The 22,970-nt window shown below is 34.5% G+C and overlaps 1 protein-coding gene across 3 annotated transcripts in view; it reads right to left on the bottom strand.

The window, feature by feature from the left end:
* GRID2 (glutamate ionotropic receptor delta type subunit 2) overlaps positions 1-22,970 on the bottom strand; it is a 1,513,083-nt gene that overhangs the window by 403,990 nt on the left and 1,086,123 nt on the right. For all 3 annotated transcript variants that reach the window (XM_012437707.2, XM_012437708.2, XM_064369254.1), the window contains exon 9: positions 4,511-4,612. In XM_012437707.2, the coding sequence (XP_012293130.1) occupies positions 4,511-4,612 (102 nt within the window). The remainder of the gene's footprint in view (positions 1-4,510; positions 4,613-22,970) is intronic.

The following is a 22,970-nucleotide window of genomic DNA, read 5'->3' as shown; positions in this document are numbered from 1 at the left end:
TAATCCAATAATATATGCAATACTCACATCTCAATAATTATACCAAATTTCATTTATACCTAACATGAGTTCATTCTGATTCTGAACACAGACTATCAGAGTGATTAAGGACATGGCCTGTGGAACCAGCATCTCCGAACTTGAAATTTTATCTCTGGCTCCTGCTAGCTGTATGGAGTCAGAAATTTAGTTAATTCTTTTTTAGTTAACTCTTACTATTTTCATCCTTATAATGTAATTAGTACATCTTATATAAAATTTTATAAGGATTAAATATAACCTTTTATAATAGGTCCTATCAAATGGTAGATACTGGGGTTGGCTTTTCCCTGTTTCCCTTCCGGATTCACTGAGGGCTTCACTACCTTGCTTTGTGTCCAGGAAGGCTAACTTTCATGGTCTTCCTTACTTGGGCTCCCATGACCTCTAACTCGTGAAAAGAGATAGACAAGAGGAGCGAGATCAGGGTATCCCTTATTCTTAGTTCCTAATAGCCTGATTTTGGTATTGGCAGTGATTTTCTTTCTTTTTCTTTATTGTAGCTCACTGCTACTATGTGTGGTGGTCTCTCTCCCATGGCTATATATATTGCTTTGTCTGGTAATACCGCTTCCCCATGCCTTATCAGTCTTCATGCAAGTCAAGGCCTTCTGTGCATCTAGGTCCTGGTGCTTCATCACTCCTTGTTGATTCCTTTAACACTATGTACATCTTTGTCAATAATTCATCTGTTTAACTCTTTAATGAAACTTTTGAGAGTACCACTTATTTTCCCGTGAAATCATAAACAGTAGAGTACTGAATTGTGAAGTTTAAAATAAATATTAGATTATTTCCTTCAACTCAATAAAGCACCAACACTCATAAGATTGGGAATTTCAAAACTTTAGTAAGAAAAATCATTTTATTAACCTTTATTAATCAATTTTATTAAAGTTTTTAATAAAACATTTGTAAGAAATATCAATGTTATTAAATTGATAGTACAAAATTTCCTAAGATAGAGCCGAAACCAGATTTCAGTTTCAATAGAAGAAAGGAAGAAAGACCTACTTCCTGAGTTTGTACATATTGGCCCTTTCCCTTTTCTCTTCTGGGAAGTGTTGGACTTAAGTACTTGTAGTGTAAGAAGGTGGGAGGTTATGTTTCAGTGACTACATCAAGTTGAGTATACATCAAATCCTACTTTCAGGGTTTAGTGAGGTAAAGCAACAAGATTTGGGAGTTGTTGGGTGGAATAAGGGGAGGGTGATCCTCAATGTTGAGTAGAAGGAGCTTGCAAGGCCATATAACTAAGAGCTAGACCTGAAAAGGCGCTCATAGAAAATAAATAAGAAGGCAATGACTGGTTTTAATTCTCATAGTAGTCACAGAAAGATACAGGAAGCATGTAAAATTATTAAATATAATGATTGTATATTGTAGGAATGTAGTAAGTGTAACAACCTGTTACTCAACTGGCACCCAACTGATAAGTCTATCACAGAAGAATTAAAAAAAAAGAGACCGCTTCCATATCTCCATTCACTAACCATATTCAATAGGTGTGCAGGGCTAAGCTTGCAGGAAATAGAGATTATTATGAGCCATGAAGGTGAACCTGGCGTACGCAGGCATTAGCACTGTGTGAAGTGCTACTATTTCATGCACAACATAGCAATTGTTTTATTCAGCCTGGAAGTGAATTTAACATAATTGTACCTACAAGCCTTCCCAATAAAACTCATTTTCACCTTCTTCAGACTTAAGCATTTTCAACTCTCAAGTGAAACAAAATTCTACAGATACCTCTATGCTCACACTTATCACAGTAGGACTGGAGAGAGTATTATTTATCATCAAGAGGGAAAGGGTTAAGGTCTAGAATCAGACTTCCTGAATTTGAATCCTAACTCTGCTACTTACTATCTGTAAAACCACAAAGCTCAAGTAATACTTACTAGAACAGTTACCACATGTAGAACCACACCATGCATGTTATTCTCCAATTTCTTGTTGGTTCATATACTTATGAACATTATACAGATAGTAAGTAGGAGAGTTAGAATTCAAATTCAGGAAGTCTGATTCTAGACCTTAACCCCTTCCCTCTTAATGATACATTAAAAATACATACGTACATACATGCTTTTATATATATGTATGTATGTATTAGTTTCGTCTTCCATATTCTTAAGATCAGAATAGTACCTATTTCTTGGAACTATTGTGAGAATGAAGTAAGACAATACATGCAAAAGACTTAGTAGAGTATCTTGCACATAGTAAGTACAGTTAGCACTCTATATTCACAGGTTCTGCATCTGGAGACTCAATTCCATAGATTCAACCAACTGAGGCTCAAGAATATTAGGAAAAAACAATAAAAACAATATACGAATCAGTAGAGCAACTACTTACATACCATTTACATTGTATTAGGTATTAAGAGTAATCGAAAAATCCTTTAAAGCATATGAGAGGAGGTACACAGGTTATATGAAAATACTGTATCATTTTATATAAGAAACTTGAGCATTTGCAGATTTTGATATGGGGGCTTCCTGGAACCAATCCCTCACAGATATCAAGGGTCAACCATATTTAATAAATCTGAGCTGTTTTGCTGTATGTGCATCAACCTAACAAGATTCTGTGCATACTTTGAGGACAGGGTCTATATCTTATTTATTTTATATTCATTACTGAGTCTATCATATAGTAACTACTAAATAAATATTTGCTTAAAATTGATTGAAGTTAATTTGCCTTAAAGATTTGTTTTGTTTTCTCAAAGAAAAACAAAGCACATATACTATCTTTCATTGCAATCATCACTGGAGTTTTTATGTGAATCACTAGAAGAAAGACTATTAATAGTTTGCTGTACTTTAAATGTCTTTCTTTAATATGAGCACATCAATATAAATACATATCTGCACCCTTAGGTACATACAGAAGCAAATTATCACTTAAGTTGTGAAGTATTTATAATTATTTACCAAAACCAATGAAGCCCTTTGAAAAATAATAACTAGGAATAATTTACGGTCTACAAAAAAGAGGAATAGGTTACTCACTTGAATGTCCTTTCCTACAGATTATTCACAAAGACATTTTTTGACAATAAAATTACATTGCATCTATTTAATTTGTAGTAGACAATGTATAATGGGCAGCAATTGGTTTATAAACTTTGATGAACATCCGATTAGCATCAACACATCAAAAAGACTTCCTTTCCTATTTATTAATTCTGAAATTTACTTAGCTATAGGAAACTATTTTTCAAACTTAAAAAGTAGTAGGGTTTTCTGAAGAAAAATATAAAGTCAGTAACTGTGGACTATCATGTTTTGGAACAGTCTATAAACAAGTACATGGTTAAACATGTTGGAATAGTAAAGGAGAATATATGTCTTCATAGTTTATCGCTATTTAGACAGAGCCCATTTGAGTATTGTACTGTTTAAGAATATTTCTGTTAACATCTTATAGTATATGTCTACTAGGAGAGAAAACATTAATGTTTCATTGTTTTCTAGAATTACAATAACAGCTACCATTTATTTTCTTTAATAAGTAAATGAAATTGTAACAGAGCTTTCCCAGGTATACAGTAGTCTCCCCTTATCTGTGGTTTCTCTTTCACCAGTTTCAGTTATGCCCCTAATCAACCATGGTCCAAAAAATATTAAATGAAAACTTTTAGAAATAAGCAATTTATACGTTTTAAATTTAACATTGTTCTAGGTAGCATGATGAAATCTCACACTATCCCATTGACACGTCCTGGACGTGAATCATCCCTTTGTCCAGCGTATCCACACTGTATACCCTACAAGCCCTACACAATGTGATTGTGTTGGAAGAAAACATAAAACTAGCCACAGTTGCAGGCATCCACTAGGGGTCCTGGAATGTGACCCCACAGATAATGGTAGACTACTGTAATCCTATTCAACATTCACAGAATCACTAGATGATAAGCTCTATCAAGACAGAATTTGTCTGTGTATTTTATTTGTCAATGTCCTCAGTAATCAGCACTGAGCCTGGAATACAGTCAACAATAGACACCTATTAAACAACAGATCAGCTTCCCTTTGAAGTAGGTCCTTACAAGAAGGATTCTTAGTTTGTTAATATTTCACTACTATGGATGTACATTTTAGCAAACCTACCATTGTTTGGCATGGTCAGGGTTATGTTCATTTACTCGTACTACAGTTTCAATGAAAGAAGGCCTGAGACATACCTTTGCTTTATCATGTGTAGAGAACTAGAAAATTGAGCCAAAATGTCTAAGAAAATTCCTAACACAAGCATTATAATTAAAAGTCTGCAAAACCATGATCCTGATTCACGTAAATTGAAGGCTGTAAAATATGACCATTAAAAATATCTTAGAATGTGTATCAAGAATTTGTTAAAAGCTCCCTTAAGATTACATCATCAGTTAATAAAACAAAGAAATGTCAGATAAAGTAACCTCCGAAAGTCAAAAACACAAGGCTCAAATAATACTTACCAGAACAGTTACCACACGTAGAACCACTCCACGCATGTTATTCTCCAATTTCTTGTCAGTCAGTGACCCATTCAGACCTGTGACAGGATTCCAGCACCCAAGCTGAAAGATAAGACAGCTCTGGTCATTTCTTTTTTCTGCCTGAAGAACAGTCCCATCACCTTGGTATAGCCCTTATGGAGAAGCATGTGATAGCTTTTAGAATAATTGGTATAGAAAAAGTAATTTACAGGTTTTCTTTTTTAATAGGAAATGAGGTTATCAGAAATGCCATTTCCTGCTTTTAAATATCATGCTCATCATGCTTTAGGAGGCTCATTGAGGACATTTTACTTAATGAGGAGTTATATATACACCAGTCACTCAGTCCCAGTAATACACTAATTGGAAAAGTAATAGCACATATAATTCCAACATAATGTGTCTTTTAATATCTCAACTACTGCATAAGTTAGATTCTCTAATAGTTTCAATGGTTTTAATTTGATCTTCTATGGCTTTTACTTGGAAAAAAAGACAATATTTTTAATGTGGTTAGAAGGGCAACTGCTTTTATTTGAAAAAAAAAAAAGTGTATGGTTTTGTTTTCAAAGTATTCCTAGTACATAAAACAATATAATTTACCATTTTGTCAGTGTCATCAATTTGCTTGGAATATTTTGGCAGCAGCCTTTCCCTTAAAGTTTTGCAATGACTCACTGCTCTTTACTCACCCAAATAGTAGTTTAATTTTACATTCTTTTGTCGGTCTTATCTCTTGTAATATACAAATCTGAGGGCTACCAGTTTTTAAATGACTATCTATAAATCTCAAATGGGATAAAATTGGATAACTCTCCATCAAAAATAAGGAGAAAAGAAAGAGATAATGTGACTTGAATTAGCAGATAACTGTTTATGGAACAAGGCTGCAGAGAGAGAGAATGTTGTAATGCACATCTTGGTAAGAAATGTCCCGTTATTCATCCTGAAACCAGATCCATGAGCCTTCACATTTAGGAACATATTCTGCATTTGCACTTAAAAATGTAACAGACCTTCAGCCATATTCAGAGACTGTTTTGATTAACTGAATGGTCATGGGGAAATGGTTAATTGTGCTATTTCCTCCTGACGATTGTGATTTATTTCTTTTTATTGCAGTTTGTCTGTGGCTTCCAAAGTCATCTACATACTGGCTGGCAATTCTTCCCCACAAATAAACAATTTAGGAGCTTCCTATTAAAACCCAATTTTCTCTTTGAGCTCCCCAAAAGGTGTTTAATTAAGAAAACTAAAATGTATGTAATATATCTTAAGAGAAGGGAATGTCACAATATAAACAGCAGAGCTAGCTTTTTCTTTATTAAAATAATTTGGAAAGGCTGCTAATTGTTGGTTTCAACTGTAAAAGCACATTAAATTCATACAATGATATGTCATTCTTAGTTACATAAAAAGCCTAATTAGAACTTAGATCCAATTAGCAAAGCCAAATGTGTTGAAAGTCTAATTATCAGAGACATTGTGGTCCTCTTGCCAAATTTAAAACTTTATGAAATTTCTTTTGAGCTTTTCTCTTCTGAGGTCAACAAAAGTCTATCTTCAATTACATTCCCTGATGTGTGCTTTTTCTAAAATTACGTCTTCAAGAGGATTTTATTTTCCTAGACCAAATAATATTGGCGGAAAAAAATCATCTATAACATTAAGTGAAGAGCTATTCCAATATACTATCTCCACATATTACAACCATATAATTTAATTTTAAGCTTAACGGACACCTTTTAGGATATAATCTTGTTCATGATAAATATGTCTAAGCTGCCAAAGCAAACACAGTAACTTCTTCTCTGTCCCCCTTAGAGTGAGGCTATTGTCAGTTTGTGTAAATAAATGACCTCTATTAGCACCAATTGACTGTGCCATTTGGTGTATTGGGTAGTAAAAATATCAGCTATTGGATTAACAGTGAAACTTGAGCCATTTGTTTCAACAATGCTATGAACAAACATTTATAAATATATAATTTTCAGTTTCTTCAGAATGATATTTTCTTTTAAACATAACTGAACCTGGTTAATGGTTTAATAATTCTAAAACATTCTAGTATTTGGAGGTTCCAAGTAAGATCAGAAAAGCATTTGAAGTAGGTAGAATAGATAAATATCTCTCATCTTCTGATCTAGGCAGTGACTGAAACATTATTTACACCATATACAATATTTCTATTCATTTTTAAAATTATTGGTATTTGGTCAGACTCTCTCATATGTATTACAAGACAATAATTTCTCTCCTCTACTTGACAAAGACTTTTCACCTTTCTGTGTTCTCTTTTTTTTTCCCCATCTGACTCATATGTCCTCTGATAATAGCATTTGGACAGTTGTTCCTCTTCTTAATAACAGCAGTCTAGAGTTTAGGATTGGTAAGTTCCTTTTACTTAACTCAATTTTTTCTTCATATGCACACTTTAATGTTTCCTAAATATTAGCTGTGGATGCTAAGAACTAGGATGGTCAAAGACTGAATTTGGGGGTAAAGAATGTTTAGGATACAGATTCTCTGGAAAACTAGAAATAAAATACATTCTCTTATCACATATCATAATGGGGTATAACTAAGAAAGTACATTTTTGAACATTGTTTAATACTTTCTATGTGTCAGCCATGGTACTGAGCTTTTTACACATGTAAGCTTCACAATGACCATATGAGAAGGTGCTATTACCATTATTATTTAATAGACAAGAAAACTCAGGACTTCATTAAGATCACATATCTACTAAAAGGTGAAATTAGTATTTAATCCAGTTATTTTTAAAGTCTAGATTCAGCATTTTTCATTGAGGTGTTGTTTTATAGCTTATGAATCCTTTTCATAAATGTCATCTATTTAAGGTAGGTAGGAAAGATATTTCTATTTTATAGTCAACGACATTGAGACTCAGAATTGTTAAATTTGGTTTCATATAATAGCTAGTGAATTCACATCTTGGTGATAAATTTTAAAAGGCAAAATCATCATTATCATCATTATTTTAAAACAATTATTATAACATTTACATAGCACATAGTAGGGCCAATTATTGAGAGATGTACTTTTATTAACTCATTTAACTTTTAAAGCAACTATTTGAGAAAGGTGACTACTATTTCCATTTTACAGAGGGGAAACTGAGGACTGAGACAATCTTTTCTTTCCACTGTGTCTGTCTTTCATCCACTTAGGCATTCAAGAGGGTGGGTAAAGGAGAGTAGTAGAAAAATGAAGTGGACTAGAGATTTTTAAAAATATTTCTGAATCTGCACTTTGACCAATTTACTAAAGAAATCATGGAACATGTTTCATTTATCCTAAATCCTGATACTACTCTTTAAAATGTATACTAAAGATGAATGAGAGATTAAACAACAGCAACCAAAGAAGAAACGTTGACTATCCACATCCTTTTGAAGTATTTATCCAGTTCTGTTGGTTTTTGTTTTTATTTTTTGAGATAGGGTCTCACTCTGACACCCCGTCTGGAGTGCATTTGGTGCAGCCATGGTTCACTGCAGCTTTGACCTCCCAGGCTCCGATGATCATCCCACCTCAGCCTCTTGAGTAGCTGGGACTACAGGTGCATGCCACCATGCTTGGCTAATTTTTTTGCATTTTTGTAGGGACAAGATTTAACCATGTTGCTCAAGGTTGGTTTTACACTCTTGGGCTCAAGGGATCCTCCTACCTCAGCCTCCCAAAATGCTGGGATTATAGGTGTAAACCACAACATCCTGTCCGGATTTCTCATTTTAACATTCCTTAATTTCTGCTCATATCCACTTATCTCCCTGACGTTCACTTCAAGCTTTTTTGTTTAAATAACCTTTTTCAAAAATAAGCAATAAAGATGAGTTAGATTCACATAGATTCAAATTGAATTTGTATCTGCAACTGGCAATATTTCTTGTTGCATAGCAAGACTGACGGGCATAGTGTTTGATAAAAACTAGAAGAATTTTACTTAGGATCAGGTGTGAGGCTTATCTAACAACTCCTCTGGTTTCAATGCCTGAATTCTCATTAATTTGACTTCTCTGGCTCTGTGGAGATGGTTGTTTTTGTCTGCTGTGTCTTTAATTTTGTTTCTGGTTTTTGTTTTGTTTTGTTTTGTTTTGTTTTTAAACAATGAGTCCAAGACTAGTAAAGATAACACACACATAAATCTCATATCTATTTAGCTGAGTGCTTCCTCAATAAAAAACAATAAAGGTGGCCCCTGCAGCACATGAGACTTACAGAAAGTCACAGTGCTGATGGCAAAATGAGACTCACTATCTCCTGTGGTCTGGCAGTCTAAAGAAAATTTACAAGGGATAAAAAAGTAAACCCAATTCAATTTCCTTTCAATTACAGTATATTGATTTCCTATAGTATTTTCTGGTTATTGATTTCCTATAGTATTTTCTGGTTATTGCCTAAAGTCATTTTTAAACCTTAAAATGCTTAGTGCTTTAATTATTTCCTTCATTGGAGCTTTGACAATAATCATCTTGTAACATTCTGTTAAATTCAATGTAATATCTGTGTTCAACAAACTGGGTTGATGTATTTGCATGAGCACAGTAGCATGCTCCTAACATTATGTGTACTAATGATCAAGTTTTATATATTTACTCTTTCTTCCTCAATGCTTCTATTTCTTATTTGTCCATGGGCTGTAAGGGATGACTTGTGACTCTTGGGTTTTTACATCATTATTTTTTAGGCAGTGTTATATCAAGAAGAGCTAAACCGCTCAATTTTAATTTTATGCTCGATAGTTTGTAGTCTTCAATAACAGGAGTCAAGAGAGGTCTTAATTGAATACCAAATGGAATTCTCTCCATTTATTAGCTTGTATTCATATGGAACAAATGAAGCCTGGCTATACTGCGAAAGCTCCAGCTGCTGGACGCAAAATGTCCACAGCACTGAGGGCTGTATGCTACCAGCCACAATGTTCCGTTTACTTGATTTCTCAGCTTTCTGACAAAATGAGGGAACAAACAGTCATAGGCAAAGCACCTTGAAAGCCAGCCACTTAGAAATGTGCAGCATTTGTTTGGTAGATATTACTTCCGTAATGGGATAGAAAGTGTAAAAAATACATATAGCAAGTTGACTCAGATACATGTTTTACAGAATTAAATTAGAGTGTTTTCCACTTTGACATGTGAATGAATGCAGTGTGCCAGTAATCGCTCCAATAATAATTTTCTTTATGGTATTTCCACCTGTAAAATAGGTTCAATTTGTAAGATGTGCTCCCTAGAGGATGATTATATGCTCCTAAGACTTTATTACTACAGTTTGGGTCATTACCATAAAGTAGTAGTCGTTCTTAAGATTATGTGGAATAGCCTTAGCACTTGAGTTTCCTTCAGGAGAAAATGTTTTCAAAGACATGTTTTTCTGACTTTTCAAAAGTCAGAAAAAAAAATCACATGGTTCAACCACTTTTATCTCCCTGTTTCAGTACCGAAAACAGAAGCTTTATACTATATAATAAGATGAACTTGTTAACCAATTCCTACGAATAAACATAAGAAGCAGCATATCTATATATACACACATATACAAATATATATATACACATATATCTATATATAGACATATTTGTATAAATATATACATATATCTATATATAGACATATTTGTATAAATATATACATATATATGTCTATATACACATAGGTATAGCCCAAAAATGTTTTATGCAGTCACAATGATCACTCTATCATCAACTGGCATTTAATTGATTTAATGATATTCTAATGTTTTGATAGGTTTTCCTTTGTTTTATAATTCTTCTGGTGTAAAATTGCCATTACAGTACATTTAGAGGCAATACATCATAGCAATTCAGATAAGAAGCTCTAGAAGAAGACTGATTAAGTTCAAGTACCTGCTCTAACACTTACTTGGTGTGTGCTGTTGGGTTTCAGTTTTCTCATCTCTCAAATGGGACTAGTAAGAGTGACTTCCTCATACGTTTTTTGGGACCATTAACTGATTTAAAATATGATAAGTGTTTAGAAGTGCCCATGACACACCAAGACTGAAGAAGTATTTGTAATAATTTTTCCTATATAATTAGAATTCTTTTGTTCCTTGCTCAGACTCATTCTTCGGGTGACTTAGTAGTTTGAGTGATAAAACATGCCCCTAAAGCTATGCCCTTTCAACTTCTGTGGAATGTTAGAATCACCTGGAAAGCTTTAAAAATTCTGATACTACAGCCAAACATCAGGACAATTAAGTCAGAATCACCAGGAGTATAACCAAGGCATCAGTAGTTTAAAAGACTTTCCAGGTGATTCCAATGTGCACCCAAGGTTGAAAACCACTGCCCTAAAACTTGCTTCAGGCCGAGCACCATGGCATATGCCTGTAATACAAGCACTTTGGGAGGCTGAGGTGGGTGGATCACCTGAGGGCAGGAGTTCGAGACCAATCTGGCCAACATGGTGAAACCCTGTCTCTACTAAAAATACAAAAATCAGCCATGTGTGGTGGTGCATGCCTGTAATCCCAGGTATTTGGGAGGCTGAGGTAGGAGAATTGCTTCAATCCGGGAGGTGGAGGTTGCATCGAGCTGAGATGGTGCCATTGTACTCCAGTCTAGGTGACAGAGCAAGACTCCATCTCAAAATAATAAAAAAAGAAAAAACCCTTCTTCACCACACAAGGAACGCAAACTCATAGAATGGCTACTTCACCTCTTTGAATAAAGGGATTGTTATGACTGGTTTCCTTTGTGGAAGCTAACTAGGGATATTCTCTCAAATAAACTATTTTTTAAATAATAAATATGATATGAACCTATAAATTATATGCCAGAATAATGACTGTTTCGACCACAGTTGTACTCCTAACTCTTATCATAGTATTGTATTGGTACATAGCAGGTCTTAATAAACAAATCCATGAATTAAAACTCCTGCTGTCTTCTTTATTCTTCTTTCTTTTTGGTTGTCCAGTTCAAGCTGAATGAAAAACCAAAATGTCTACAAGTAGAGACCGTGTCCTAATATGATGTTGTATCCCTGAGAGTTTTCACAATTCTCTGGAGTCATCCCCCTCCCTCAAATTCTATTAGCTTTCCTTTTCTATCTGATCAGAACATTATTCTTTTTTCTAATAATATTTTAGTATTTAATTATTACAACCTGATAAAAGTTGCTGGATTTTATTCTCTTCTATTCCATTCTACCTTGAGACATTTTAAGATGTTCATTTTAAAATCACATTAAATTCTCACTGTCTTTCCTATCTCCTCCGCTAAGGTCAGGGTACCATCTTAATCATTTTTGTGTCTATTACGGTGCCTATTACCATGTTTTGTACCAGTAAAATAATTATTTTTATGAAACTGACAAGGTTAATGTAAAGCATCTCTACTGCAATTTAGATCTTTACTCCTAAACAATAAAAATCGCAAGCTCAGCCATCTCATTATATTTCACTATCACTTCACTGTCTCTGCTTAGATACCTCTAAGGGAGACCAAATGTCTCTAAGATTAAGCTCACTGTCTACCTTTACTATCAACTCAGTCCCACTAGCCAGAAATTAAGATGTCAGTCTTATCACCTCTCAGATCCAATCTTTTGCCAAAATATGCCAATTTCACCTCTTTAAAAAGATCTCCTGAATCCATTTAACTCTCTCCTTCCTACCATTCTAGCTGAAGCTAACTTCATAGCTTCTCTTTATTGCTTTTACATTGCAAACATAAATTCAGAGATTATAGCATCTGCTTAAAGTCTTTCTATAGTTTTGCTGTATTCTGAAGATAAAGGTCAAACTTTGGATGTGGCCTATCAGGATTTGTATGATTTGGTATTATTTATATTCATAGATTCATGTCATAAAACATTCCCTCTCATTCTTTGAATTCCACTCACAAGTCTTCCTATGGTTTCTTGAGTAAGACATAATCCTCCTATCTTTAAAATTTAAACATTGTCACTAAAGGATTATCAGTACCACTACAGGAGTTATAAAAAAAGATTCCAACACCAAAGCCACACCCCATGCCAATGAAATCAAAATCTCTGGGTGTGAGGTCTAGGCATCAGTATTGTGTAACAAAGATGATTCCAAACTAGTGCCAAATTTGAGAACCAATGATTTTGAATATACAGTTTTCCTTGATTGGAACAATCTTAAGACACGTGATTCTTCAATGAATTACTAAAGCCACTTTTTCCTCATCCTTTAGATCTCAGTGTAAACACCTGTAGTTTTGGGTAAACTCTCTCTGATCTCCTGCCCCCACCCCAGGCTACCTCATGTCACTGTAATACAGAATCACGTCCCTCTGTTTTACAGTAATATTGTAGTCAAGTTTGTTTCATGTATATTTAATATGATTAATATTTATTGCAGCAATTATCTATGAATTTCCATGTGTTCAAGAAAAATTACTGTTTTGTTTCCTTGCCCTATGTATTAAATACATAATTCTTGGCATAAAGTGAGACTTAAATTTTTACTGGATACTAAGCAAATTTAGATGGTTTTAAAACAATAACCTTAATACATTTTACAGTGATGGTAAGTCATTTCTTTTTTCTTTTTCTTGTTTTTGAGACAGAGTCTTGCTCTGTTACCCAGCTGGAGTGCAGTGGTAAGATTTCAGCTCACTGCAGCCTCCACCTCCAGGATCAAGCAATTCTCCTACCTCAGCAATTCTCCTACCTCAGCCTCCTGAGTAGCTGGGATTACAGGTGCACTACATCATGCCCAGGCAATTTTTGTATTTTTAGTAGAGATGGTGTTTCACCATGTTGGCCAGGCTGGTCAGTCTTGAACTCCCGACCTCAGATGATCTACCTGCCTTGCCCTCCCCAAGTGCTGGGATTACAGGCATGAGTCACAGTTCCCGGCCTGTACATCATTTCTTACATGATGCTTTAAGTGAGGATCTCAATATATAGCTGAGACACTGTGCTACCAGCTATTAGCTGAGATTTTTCCACCTCTTTTAAATTTAGATAGTACATTTCCAACTCTCTTTCTTCCTGAGAGCAGAAAGGTTAAACTCTATATAATAAAAACTAAGGAACATTTTTTTGAAAGCCTTCAGTATGAGGAATAACGATATTACCTAACCCTGGAGGGAATAAAATAAGTTGTTTTATTGGAGATATAATTTGAACAGTTATATACCAGCAATCATAGCAACAGCAATAAGAGTAATACCTAATCTACATTAGATACTTTTCTTCTATACTATATCTCACTAGAAAGAGAACCACCAGCATACCAATGAAATACAGACTTGAATCTTTTAGGGATGAAACCGCTAGGATAAATCCTCTGGAGGAGTCCAACTCCAAGTCAAAGACCTCTGTACGATTTTGCCCTGCCCTATGCAATACAAAGGTTTTGCCTGGCAGCCATTCACAGAGGAAAGCTTCCCTCCCCTCACCAACTTGCACAGACAATGTGCTGCAGTCTCTGAAGGGAGTTGCAGTCAAGGACTTAGGACCCCTGGCCAGCCATATTTTATACATATTTGCATTCTCAGCTCAGAAGCCTCTATTCAGAGGTTTCTTTACTGGGGACTCTGAGGTGAGGCATTCCCAGGAGCCTGTGGCAAGACCTGCTTGTTGGGAGGAGTGGGTATCCCAGAGGACACTTCTCCATTCTAACTTAGTACTTGGTACTTTCCCACTCCTAGATCTTCCTCTTGCCTCCTTCCCTGCCCCCAGGTCCATAAAACCATAGGAGCTTTTTGTTTGGGGTTTTCTGAGCAGTGAGGCAGTTATACTAAACTATACTAATGCATCTGACCCTTGCCTGGTGCCATTTTGTGGGGAAAATAAAACATAGGTGAAACTGGCACCTTCTTTCTGGACTCTTGATTATACTATCACAGTGAGTGCAATAAAAGCTTGATTGTTACATTTGTTTTGGCTTCTTGTCTTAATTGACTGCTCCCACATCTGGCAGCTCAGACCTCCCCAGCTCAGCTCAGTTCAGTTCTTAACACCTCTTATTTAATAATGGTAGTTTATATTTACTGAAGACTTCCTATGAAGCAGGTATTGTATCAATCATTAGATAGTATTTCCTTTTTTTTTTGTTTTGCTATAATCCTATCAGTATTATCCTGATATAATTATAACTATGCTCATTTTAACAGATGTGGAAATTGAGAATTAGAGAGATTAATCTGCCTGTTCCAGGCTCCTCAGCTAACAAATGACATAGCCAGGATTTGAACCTAGGCAGTGTAGCTCCAGAAACTGCTCTCATTTTTACCTCAATCAATGAGATACTATTTCAGAGAGGAATTAAAGCAAGGGTCATACAGACAGTCGCAACAGTTTTGAGTGCTCACTCTCAAGTTCAGCCTTGTGTTTTGGGGCCCTTGAGAAATACATTTTTAAAAAAATAAATAAACCCTTCTTTTTTGCTTCAGCTATTCAAACATGGCTTCTTTCATATAGGGTCAAAAATTTATGCCTAACGTATATGGACAGTATGGTAGATTTTGTGAGTACATACCTAACTCAACATAGAGAAAGGAAGATATTTTTGGAAGAGAGATAAAGAAGTAAAGAACATTAGAATGGTTGGTTAGAACATAAATTAGCAGGAAAATCAGATTTTTAAAACTCTTAGTTTCTTTATCTGATAATGAAATGGTTTGTTAAAAAAGAATTCTAAACTCAAAACTCACAGCTTATTAGTGATTGGATTTATTTTGTGAATGTTTTATATTATCAGGAAAGCAATATGAAATATGTAAACATTGTTGTATTATTAGTAAAGATTAATAATATTTTTAAAGGGGAAGCTTATAAAATTATTTATGCTCCCTACTAGACTGCAAGTTCCATAGGCAAGGATCTTTGCCTCTTGTATTCACTGATGTATGGCAAGCACATGGAACAGGCCTAGTATACAATTCACACACAATGAAAATTTATTGAATGAATAAATGGATCTTATTTTTCTCAAAAAATAAATGAAGCCTCAGCAGCATGGAAGTGTTTTGTGGCATGCAGGTTTTATTTCAAGGTGAGGAATAAATCAGTTAATCTCATAAAATGCTGTCAGGCTTTGTGATTCTGCAATTGTTTAATATGATTGGATTCATACCAAGGGTTATCCCTGTGATGAACAAGACAGGGTTTCTTATTCAGTTTTTCTAAATTACTCTCACTAGAGGTAGTACAATCAGCCACTGCAATCGGTTTATCTGATGCTAACACTCACATGACACTTGTCTAGGTCACTGTATGATTCTTCCTTTCCAGCTCCCTTTCCATCAGATGCCTTGCTCTTGCTCAAAATGGGGATGGAGTTCTTGGGTTTCATTGGTAACTATGAATCATCAAATGAGTAAATACGCCTCTAAGCATTTTTACCAACTTTGAAGATAATTTTTAAATTATTGCAGAGTATTCCAAACATTTAAACAACTGAAACTCCCAAGAATCATGAACTCTTCGACAGACATGTGGAAAATGCTAGCATACTTCAGAAAGGAGTCATTTATTTTCCTTGTGAATTTGTGTTCTTCTAATTACTCTTTTGTTAATCCTCCTAAATATGCTTCCCATATCTACGTCCATTGGCAACCCTTAGCTATAACCACGTATATAGGATAAGCATGAGAAAGGCAGGGGTATTTGAAAAAGGAGGTCAGTACTAAGTAATTATAATCTGTATGATATGCAGCAGTAAATAACCTATTGGATAATAATACAACCACTGTGCATTAGTGTGAATACATTATTCCTCCGCCACTTAAATTTATAATTAAGAATACAGTTATTTATTAAATACCTACTATGCTGGTTTTATGGGGTAAAAGGAAATATAGAACATAATCTTTAACCTCCAAGAGTTTGTGATTGTTTTTGAAATTACAAAACATGGAAAATTTTAAAATTACAATTAATTCCACTAGGCAGTATATGACTAATTCCCAAATAACTGATATAAATAACAAGTGGTAAGTATTTTACAAGGGACATATTTGTGAGAAAGGATCAGATGTCATCAAAGAAAATGATAAGAAAAAGCCCAGCAATGTGTGGTAGTCTGTCTGCAAGATAGCCATAGATAATTCCCCCATCCCTGTGCACACATACCATTCTTCTTTCAAGAGATGGAGTCCACTTCCTTTGTTATGATCTGAATATTGATGTGCTCCAAAATTTATATGTTGAAACTCAATTGTATTAAAGATTTAAGAAAGTTATTAATTTATGAGGGTTCTTCTCTGGTGAATAGGATTAGCTCCCTTATATAATGAACTGAAGGAAGCTGCCTTCCCCTTGGGCCATGTGAGGATATATGCAAGAGGTGCCATTTGTGAAGCAGAGAGCAAGCCTTCACCAGGCATTGAATCTGCTGATGCATTGATCTTGGACTTCCCAGGCTCTAGAATTCAGAAATAAATTACTGCTATTTATGATTTACCCAATCTGAGGTATTTTATTAGAGCAGCCCAAAAGGTCTAAGACAGCCCCTTTTCTTGAATCTGAATTGTTCTGTGACTTGTTTTCTATACTATAATGTGGCAGAAGTGATGATGTGTGATTTTGGGGCCTGAATCTTAAGAGATCTTACAGTTTTTCTTTTCTCATTTTTGAACGCCAATCATGTAAGACAAATGAAATTTTAAAAAATTTAAAAAAATTTTAAAAAGGCTGGTCCAGAGCAGGAGAAAACCAAGATTGTAGATGAGATGTGAGCTGTATAGGGGGTAGTGGCATCCCCATCCAGAAGACATTCCATACAGCCATAGTCCACTGACAACAAAAAATAGAATCAAAGCTGGTTCTCCCCAGCTTTCAAATAGAGAAACAAGATTAGAAAGGAAGAATATTCTGGGAAGTTTGTCAAATAGAAAGCACCAGAAATCTGTCTCCCCATGTAGACAACAATGGCACTGGCAGAATCTATGTGATGTAAATATTCTGGAGTTCTGGAGTCTACTGAAGGCTTGAAACTTCCAATGGAAAGCTTATAAGGTGAATCATGGTTACTTTTGATCAATTTAAGCTCTTAAAACAGCAGTAGTTACCCATCCTGATGCTTAGTCCAATGGCAGGCATGCATGCATGTATTCCAGGAGCAACTTACATACAGTTCACAGAAGCCAGCATGGGCAAAAAGGACACTATACTCCAAATATTGGAGATCTGTGCTCTGATTCTTTACTGCTGCTTTTTTATCACAGAGGTGTAGACAAAAAGCTAGGCAGCCACTGTCATTGCACCTCTCTTCCATTGCTGCATGCCCCTACAGAAATTACTAGCCAAAGTGATTTCCAGGGGATTTAAATGGTCATGCTTCCCACCTTCATTTTTCTCTTTTCCTCTTTTTGGAGGTAGACATTAAATACTAGGACATTTAAAAGCAACCGCTGTGCATGCTCAGGGAAAGGTACAGGCTCAAAAGAGACTTGAGAAGACCTTAAGTTTATATCTCAGATTGATCCTTGGCACAGAGACAGTCTACAACATGTAGAAGAAAAGGGGGGAAAAAACCTGGGAAACCTGGAAAATAAGGACAATCTGATTGCCAGAGTTACTACATTACTACAGTCACACGTCTAATTTTTCAACAAAAAAAACTATAAGGCATACAAAGAAACAGAAAAGAATGGCCCATTTGAAAATAAGATAAGCCAACAGAAACTGCCACTGAAAAAAACATGATGGTAGACCTACTAGACAATAACTTTAAAACAACTGTAATAAAAATGCTCAAAGAACTAAAAGAAAGTAGAGGACATCAAGAAATAATACATGAATAAAGTATAAACATTCATAAAGAGATAGGAAACTTAAAATAGAAAGATTTTTGTAGCTAAAAAGTACAAATGAAATGAAAAATTTGGTAGGGGGTTTCAATAGTAGATTTAACCAGGCAGAAGAAAGACTTAGCAAATGTGATAAGACCATAGGAATTATCAGTCTGAGGAACAGAAATAAAAAAGATTGAATAAAGTGAACAGAGAATAAGGGACCACTGGGACACCATCAAGTGAACAAACAGATGCACTATGGAGTCCATAAAAAGAGAGAGAGAAGAAGAGAGGATATTGAAGATATAATGGTGAAAACTCTCCAAATAGAATAAAGCATATGAATATAAACATTTGAGAAGCTCAATAAACTCCAAATACAATGAGCTCAAAGAGATCCACATTATCAAACTTTCAAATGATGAAGACAGAAAGACAGTATCAAAGCATCAAGAGAGAAGTGACTCATCACATACAAGGGCTTTTTGATAAAATTATGAGCAGATATCTTATTGGAAACTTTGGAAACCATAAAGAAGTGGGCCAATATACACAAAGTGCTAAAAGAAAATAAACTTATCAAGTAAGAGTCCTATATCTGGCAAAAATTTCCTTCAAACTGAGGGAGAAATTAAGACATTCTAGGCATACAAAAGTTGAGGGGAGTTTCTTAACACTAGACTTGTCCTGCAATAAATGTTAATTTGAGTTCTAAAGATTGAAATAAAAAGACACTACACAATAATCTGAAGTCATATGAAGAAATAAAGATCACAGTAAAAGTAAGTGCATGGACAATTATAAAAGCTACTATTATCGTAACAATGGCTTATAACTTAACATTTTGTTTTCTACATAATTCAAGAAACTAATATATTTAAAATTTGTTAGTTTTTGTTTTTGGACCTGCAATGTGTAAAGGCGTAATTTTAGGATATCAGCAACCAAAAGAAGTGGAGATGGAAATGTGAAAGAGAGAGTTTTGTATATTATTGAAGTTAAACTGATATAAGTCTAAATTAGTGTTATAACTGAAGGACATTAAATGTAAATAAAATAACCATAGAAAATATACAAAAGTCAATGATATAGGTACATAAACATTTCATTACAAAAGTCAGCTAAACACAAAAGAAGACAGTCATGCCAAAAGTGAGGGACAAAAATGCTATAAGTCATATAGAAAACAAGTTTTTAAATGACAGAAGTCTCTCTTACAAAGGATAGAAATTCTACAACATGATCGTTGAGGACATTATGCTAAGTGAAATGAATCAGTCACAAAATGACAAATACTGTATGATTCCACTTATATAAGTTTCTTGAAATGGTCAAAATCATAGAAACAGAAAGAATAGTTGTTGCCAGGGGCTGGTCAGAGAGGGAAATGGGGAATTATTGTTTACTGAGTATAGAGTTTCAGTTTTGCATGATGAAAGGAGTTTTGAAAATAGCTAATGGTGATGGATGTAAAGGAATATAAACTTTCTTATTACCATTGAACTGTACACTTAAAATGGTAAAGACAGTATATTTTATGTGTATTTTACCACAATAATTTTTTTTAAAGGCTGGGCTAGAATACTGAGTAATAAAAGGCTATGTGGGGAGAAAAAGGGCTAATATGAGTTACCCTTGAGTAATGAGAGACTATGTGGAGAGAAAAGGGTAACTAAGGCACCTCAGCCAACAACCAGGACCAAAGCCCCAGATATGCAAGTTAGACCATCTTGAATCCTCTTACCCTAATTGAACTATCCCAATGAGTGCCATGTAGAACAGAGGTAACCTATCCTCACTGAGTCCTGCCTGAATATCATATTCACAGAAGCCTTAGTAATAAAACACTTGTTTTAAGACAATATGCTTTAGGGTGTTTGTCATGCAGTATTTAATCATTAAAACACATAGTTTGTCAATGGTCAATGAACAGTCAATGGTAGCCTTTGCCTCCGAAATTGACTGGACATCTAAGGCTTCTATTAGACAGTAAAATGTTGTACAGGTATGAAGGATATTCTCTTGTTTCCTCAAGATTTTCCTTTATATCCTAAAACTTTTATTTTTTAAATGCAAAATGTTTCCCTATTGCAACTCAGACATTTCTGTATGCACTTGCATTTTGTGGTATCTAATTGAAACTGAAAATTGTTTATGCTTTGGAAAATAAGGCAAACTAGATCACGACTTGTTTTCAATGGCTGCCATAACAAACTGCCCCAAAGCCATCAGCTTAAACAACAAAAGTTTATTCTCTCCAAGTTTGAGAGGACAGACATGAAATAAAGGTGTTGGCAGGTCTCTATCTAAAGGCTCTAGGGGATAATCTTCCATTGCCTTTTCCAGCTTCTATTGGTTCCAAGCATTCTTGACTTGTGGCTGCATAACTTCAATCCCTGTCTCCATTTTCACATGGCTGTCTCCTCTTCCTTTTCTGTCTCCAATCCTCCTATTCTCTAATAAGGATACTTGCCATTAGATTTGAGGCCCACTTGAATATTCCATAATGATCTCATCTTGAAATTCTTTAAAATTTAAGCTACAAAGATATCTTTTCCCTGTTTGATCACATTTACATGTTACAGAGATTAGTTCATGGACATACTTTTTGTTTTCTTGCAGGGGTGGGCACCATTCAACTTACTACAGATCACAATTTATAAATTCTAATTTTAGTGTCAAGCTTTTTATGACGTCTGTTAAGTTAAAACACTCTCTCTTCAGGGAAATAAGTAGTTTTATGCAATCCAAATCCAATGGAGAGAATTGTTATTTTGTGTATCTCAATTGACTAAAATTTATTCAAATTAGAGTAGAGAAAGCACTTACCAAACAGTTGATGAGTTTGCTACTACAGCATCTCTCAAATAAATATCTCACTGTACTTGTCATTTGAAATAATATCCTAGGTTTGAGTCACTTTACCTATTTCTCCCAGTAGAATTTTGAGCTTTGTGATGGCTGAATCATCTTTTCATCACAGTATCTCCAGCACTTTTGTATGCAATCAACCATTCATAAGCGGTTCTGATTCAAAGTATTTATTTCATTTTGGTCAATATGTTGTAATTGGTTTAATAAATATGTAGTGGGCTTATTATCCCTTAGACATTTATGGCTGACATACTGGGATGCATTTCCAATCTACCTTTTAATGTGCTAAATGGTAAGAAAAGATCTCTCCCTTTTTTACTCCAAACTATGTTTGACTTTCTAAAGTCAAGTGCAGAAAACGGAAGGGACAGCATAAACTAGGTTTGATTATCTACAGTCAGAGACATATACAGTAAAATTAGAGTGAGCAAAAGTGCACCCCTCCTCAAATATTTTCAAAAAACTTTTACAATCTATATTTTATCAATATATTAATTCAGTTAACATTTAGCTTGTTAACTCAATTCTTTTATATTTAAATATATTACTTTTACTGATAATAGCAAGTAAAGTGACAGAATAAACTTGATTAGAGAATGAATGTTAGCTGAAAGTTGGTGATTTTTTTTTTATAATAAAGCCTTTACAATGAAAACACAATATTTTTCCATAGACTTTCCTTAGTGGCAAATCAGATCCTCTATATGAAGTATGCAGATTTCTTAAGGCATATTTTATTAATGTAGAGAATAAAAAAAAACAGGTATCCTCTTGTCTTGCCAATAGTAATTTAGATCACAGGTGACTGAAGATAAAATCATTAATCAATCTTGGACCTCTATACATAGCAGGAATTATACAGCGGATAATACAGGCAGTCTGTACAGGGATGTTCTATCCAACAGAGAAAATAATTTTCAGTTGGGACATCATTCAAGAAGTTATTCCTCCCAGCAAAAACAAACTGTAACCTTTCTCCAAAGTCACAACAGAATAGAGCACCAGATGCACAAAGGTTTTAAGCCAAAGAGTAAAGACATAGATTCAGATGAGACACTTGGGCAATATCAGAAAATTTGGAATAAAAATTTGGAATCTAAAAAGATCAAAACCAGGACCATTCTCCAAGTTAACCTTACTGAGGAGTATCTCTATTTCTTTAATAAATATCCACTTAAATATCAATAGCAGAATCCTATCACAGGTGTTTAGAAAGTTCGTGAACCATATAATAAAATGTATGAGATTTTATTATAATTGTGGTTTATTTACCCAATAACTTCCTTTATTAAATTAATAAAATCCAGAGTAAATGAACCTAGGAGAAGCTGATTAACTTGTAATAACAATTACAGAATCTTTAGTAGAGAAAACAGATAAGCACCTTCCCTTATAGGATGTGGATTTAACAAGGTTGATTTCCCAGGAATATTTGTTCAATCATTATAATAGACCTTTCTGTATAATCTTTTAGCAGTGCTGATATTAGCTGCTTTACTTTATGTGGAAACCATTTGGGGGATTCATTGAAATTTAAATTTAAGATTTATTAATTTGGTTGAAGTAAGAATTATTCTTGGAATTTAAACATATTAATTATTTTCAGAGCAGACAGGCATATAAAAATAGGATTAAAGTTTTGTTCAAGGTATACATTTTTGAAACACTCATCGTAACTACCATTTTTGGAGGGCTCACGACACTCCTGGAACTGTACTGAGGATTTGCATTCATTGTTTTCAACAAAGTCCTACAAGCTTTGATTTGTTAAATTAAACCTTATAAAGTTAGTGACATTTTAT

The sequence above is a fragment of the Aotus nancymaae genome, unplaced genomic scaffold (assembly GCF_030222135.1).
Source record: "Aotus nancymaae isolate 86718 unplaced genomic scaffold, 86718_ANA_hifiasm-v0.15.2.pri h1tg000006l, whole genome shotgun sequence".
Lineage (NCBI taxonomy): Eukaryota > Metazoa > Chordata > Mammalia > Primates > Aotidae > Aotus > Aotus nancymaae.
This window is presented reverse-complemented; position numbering and strand designations above follow the sequence as displayed.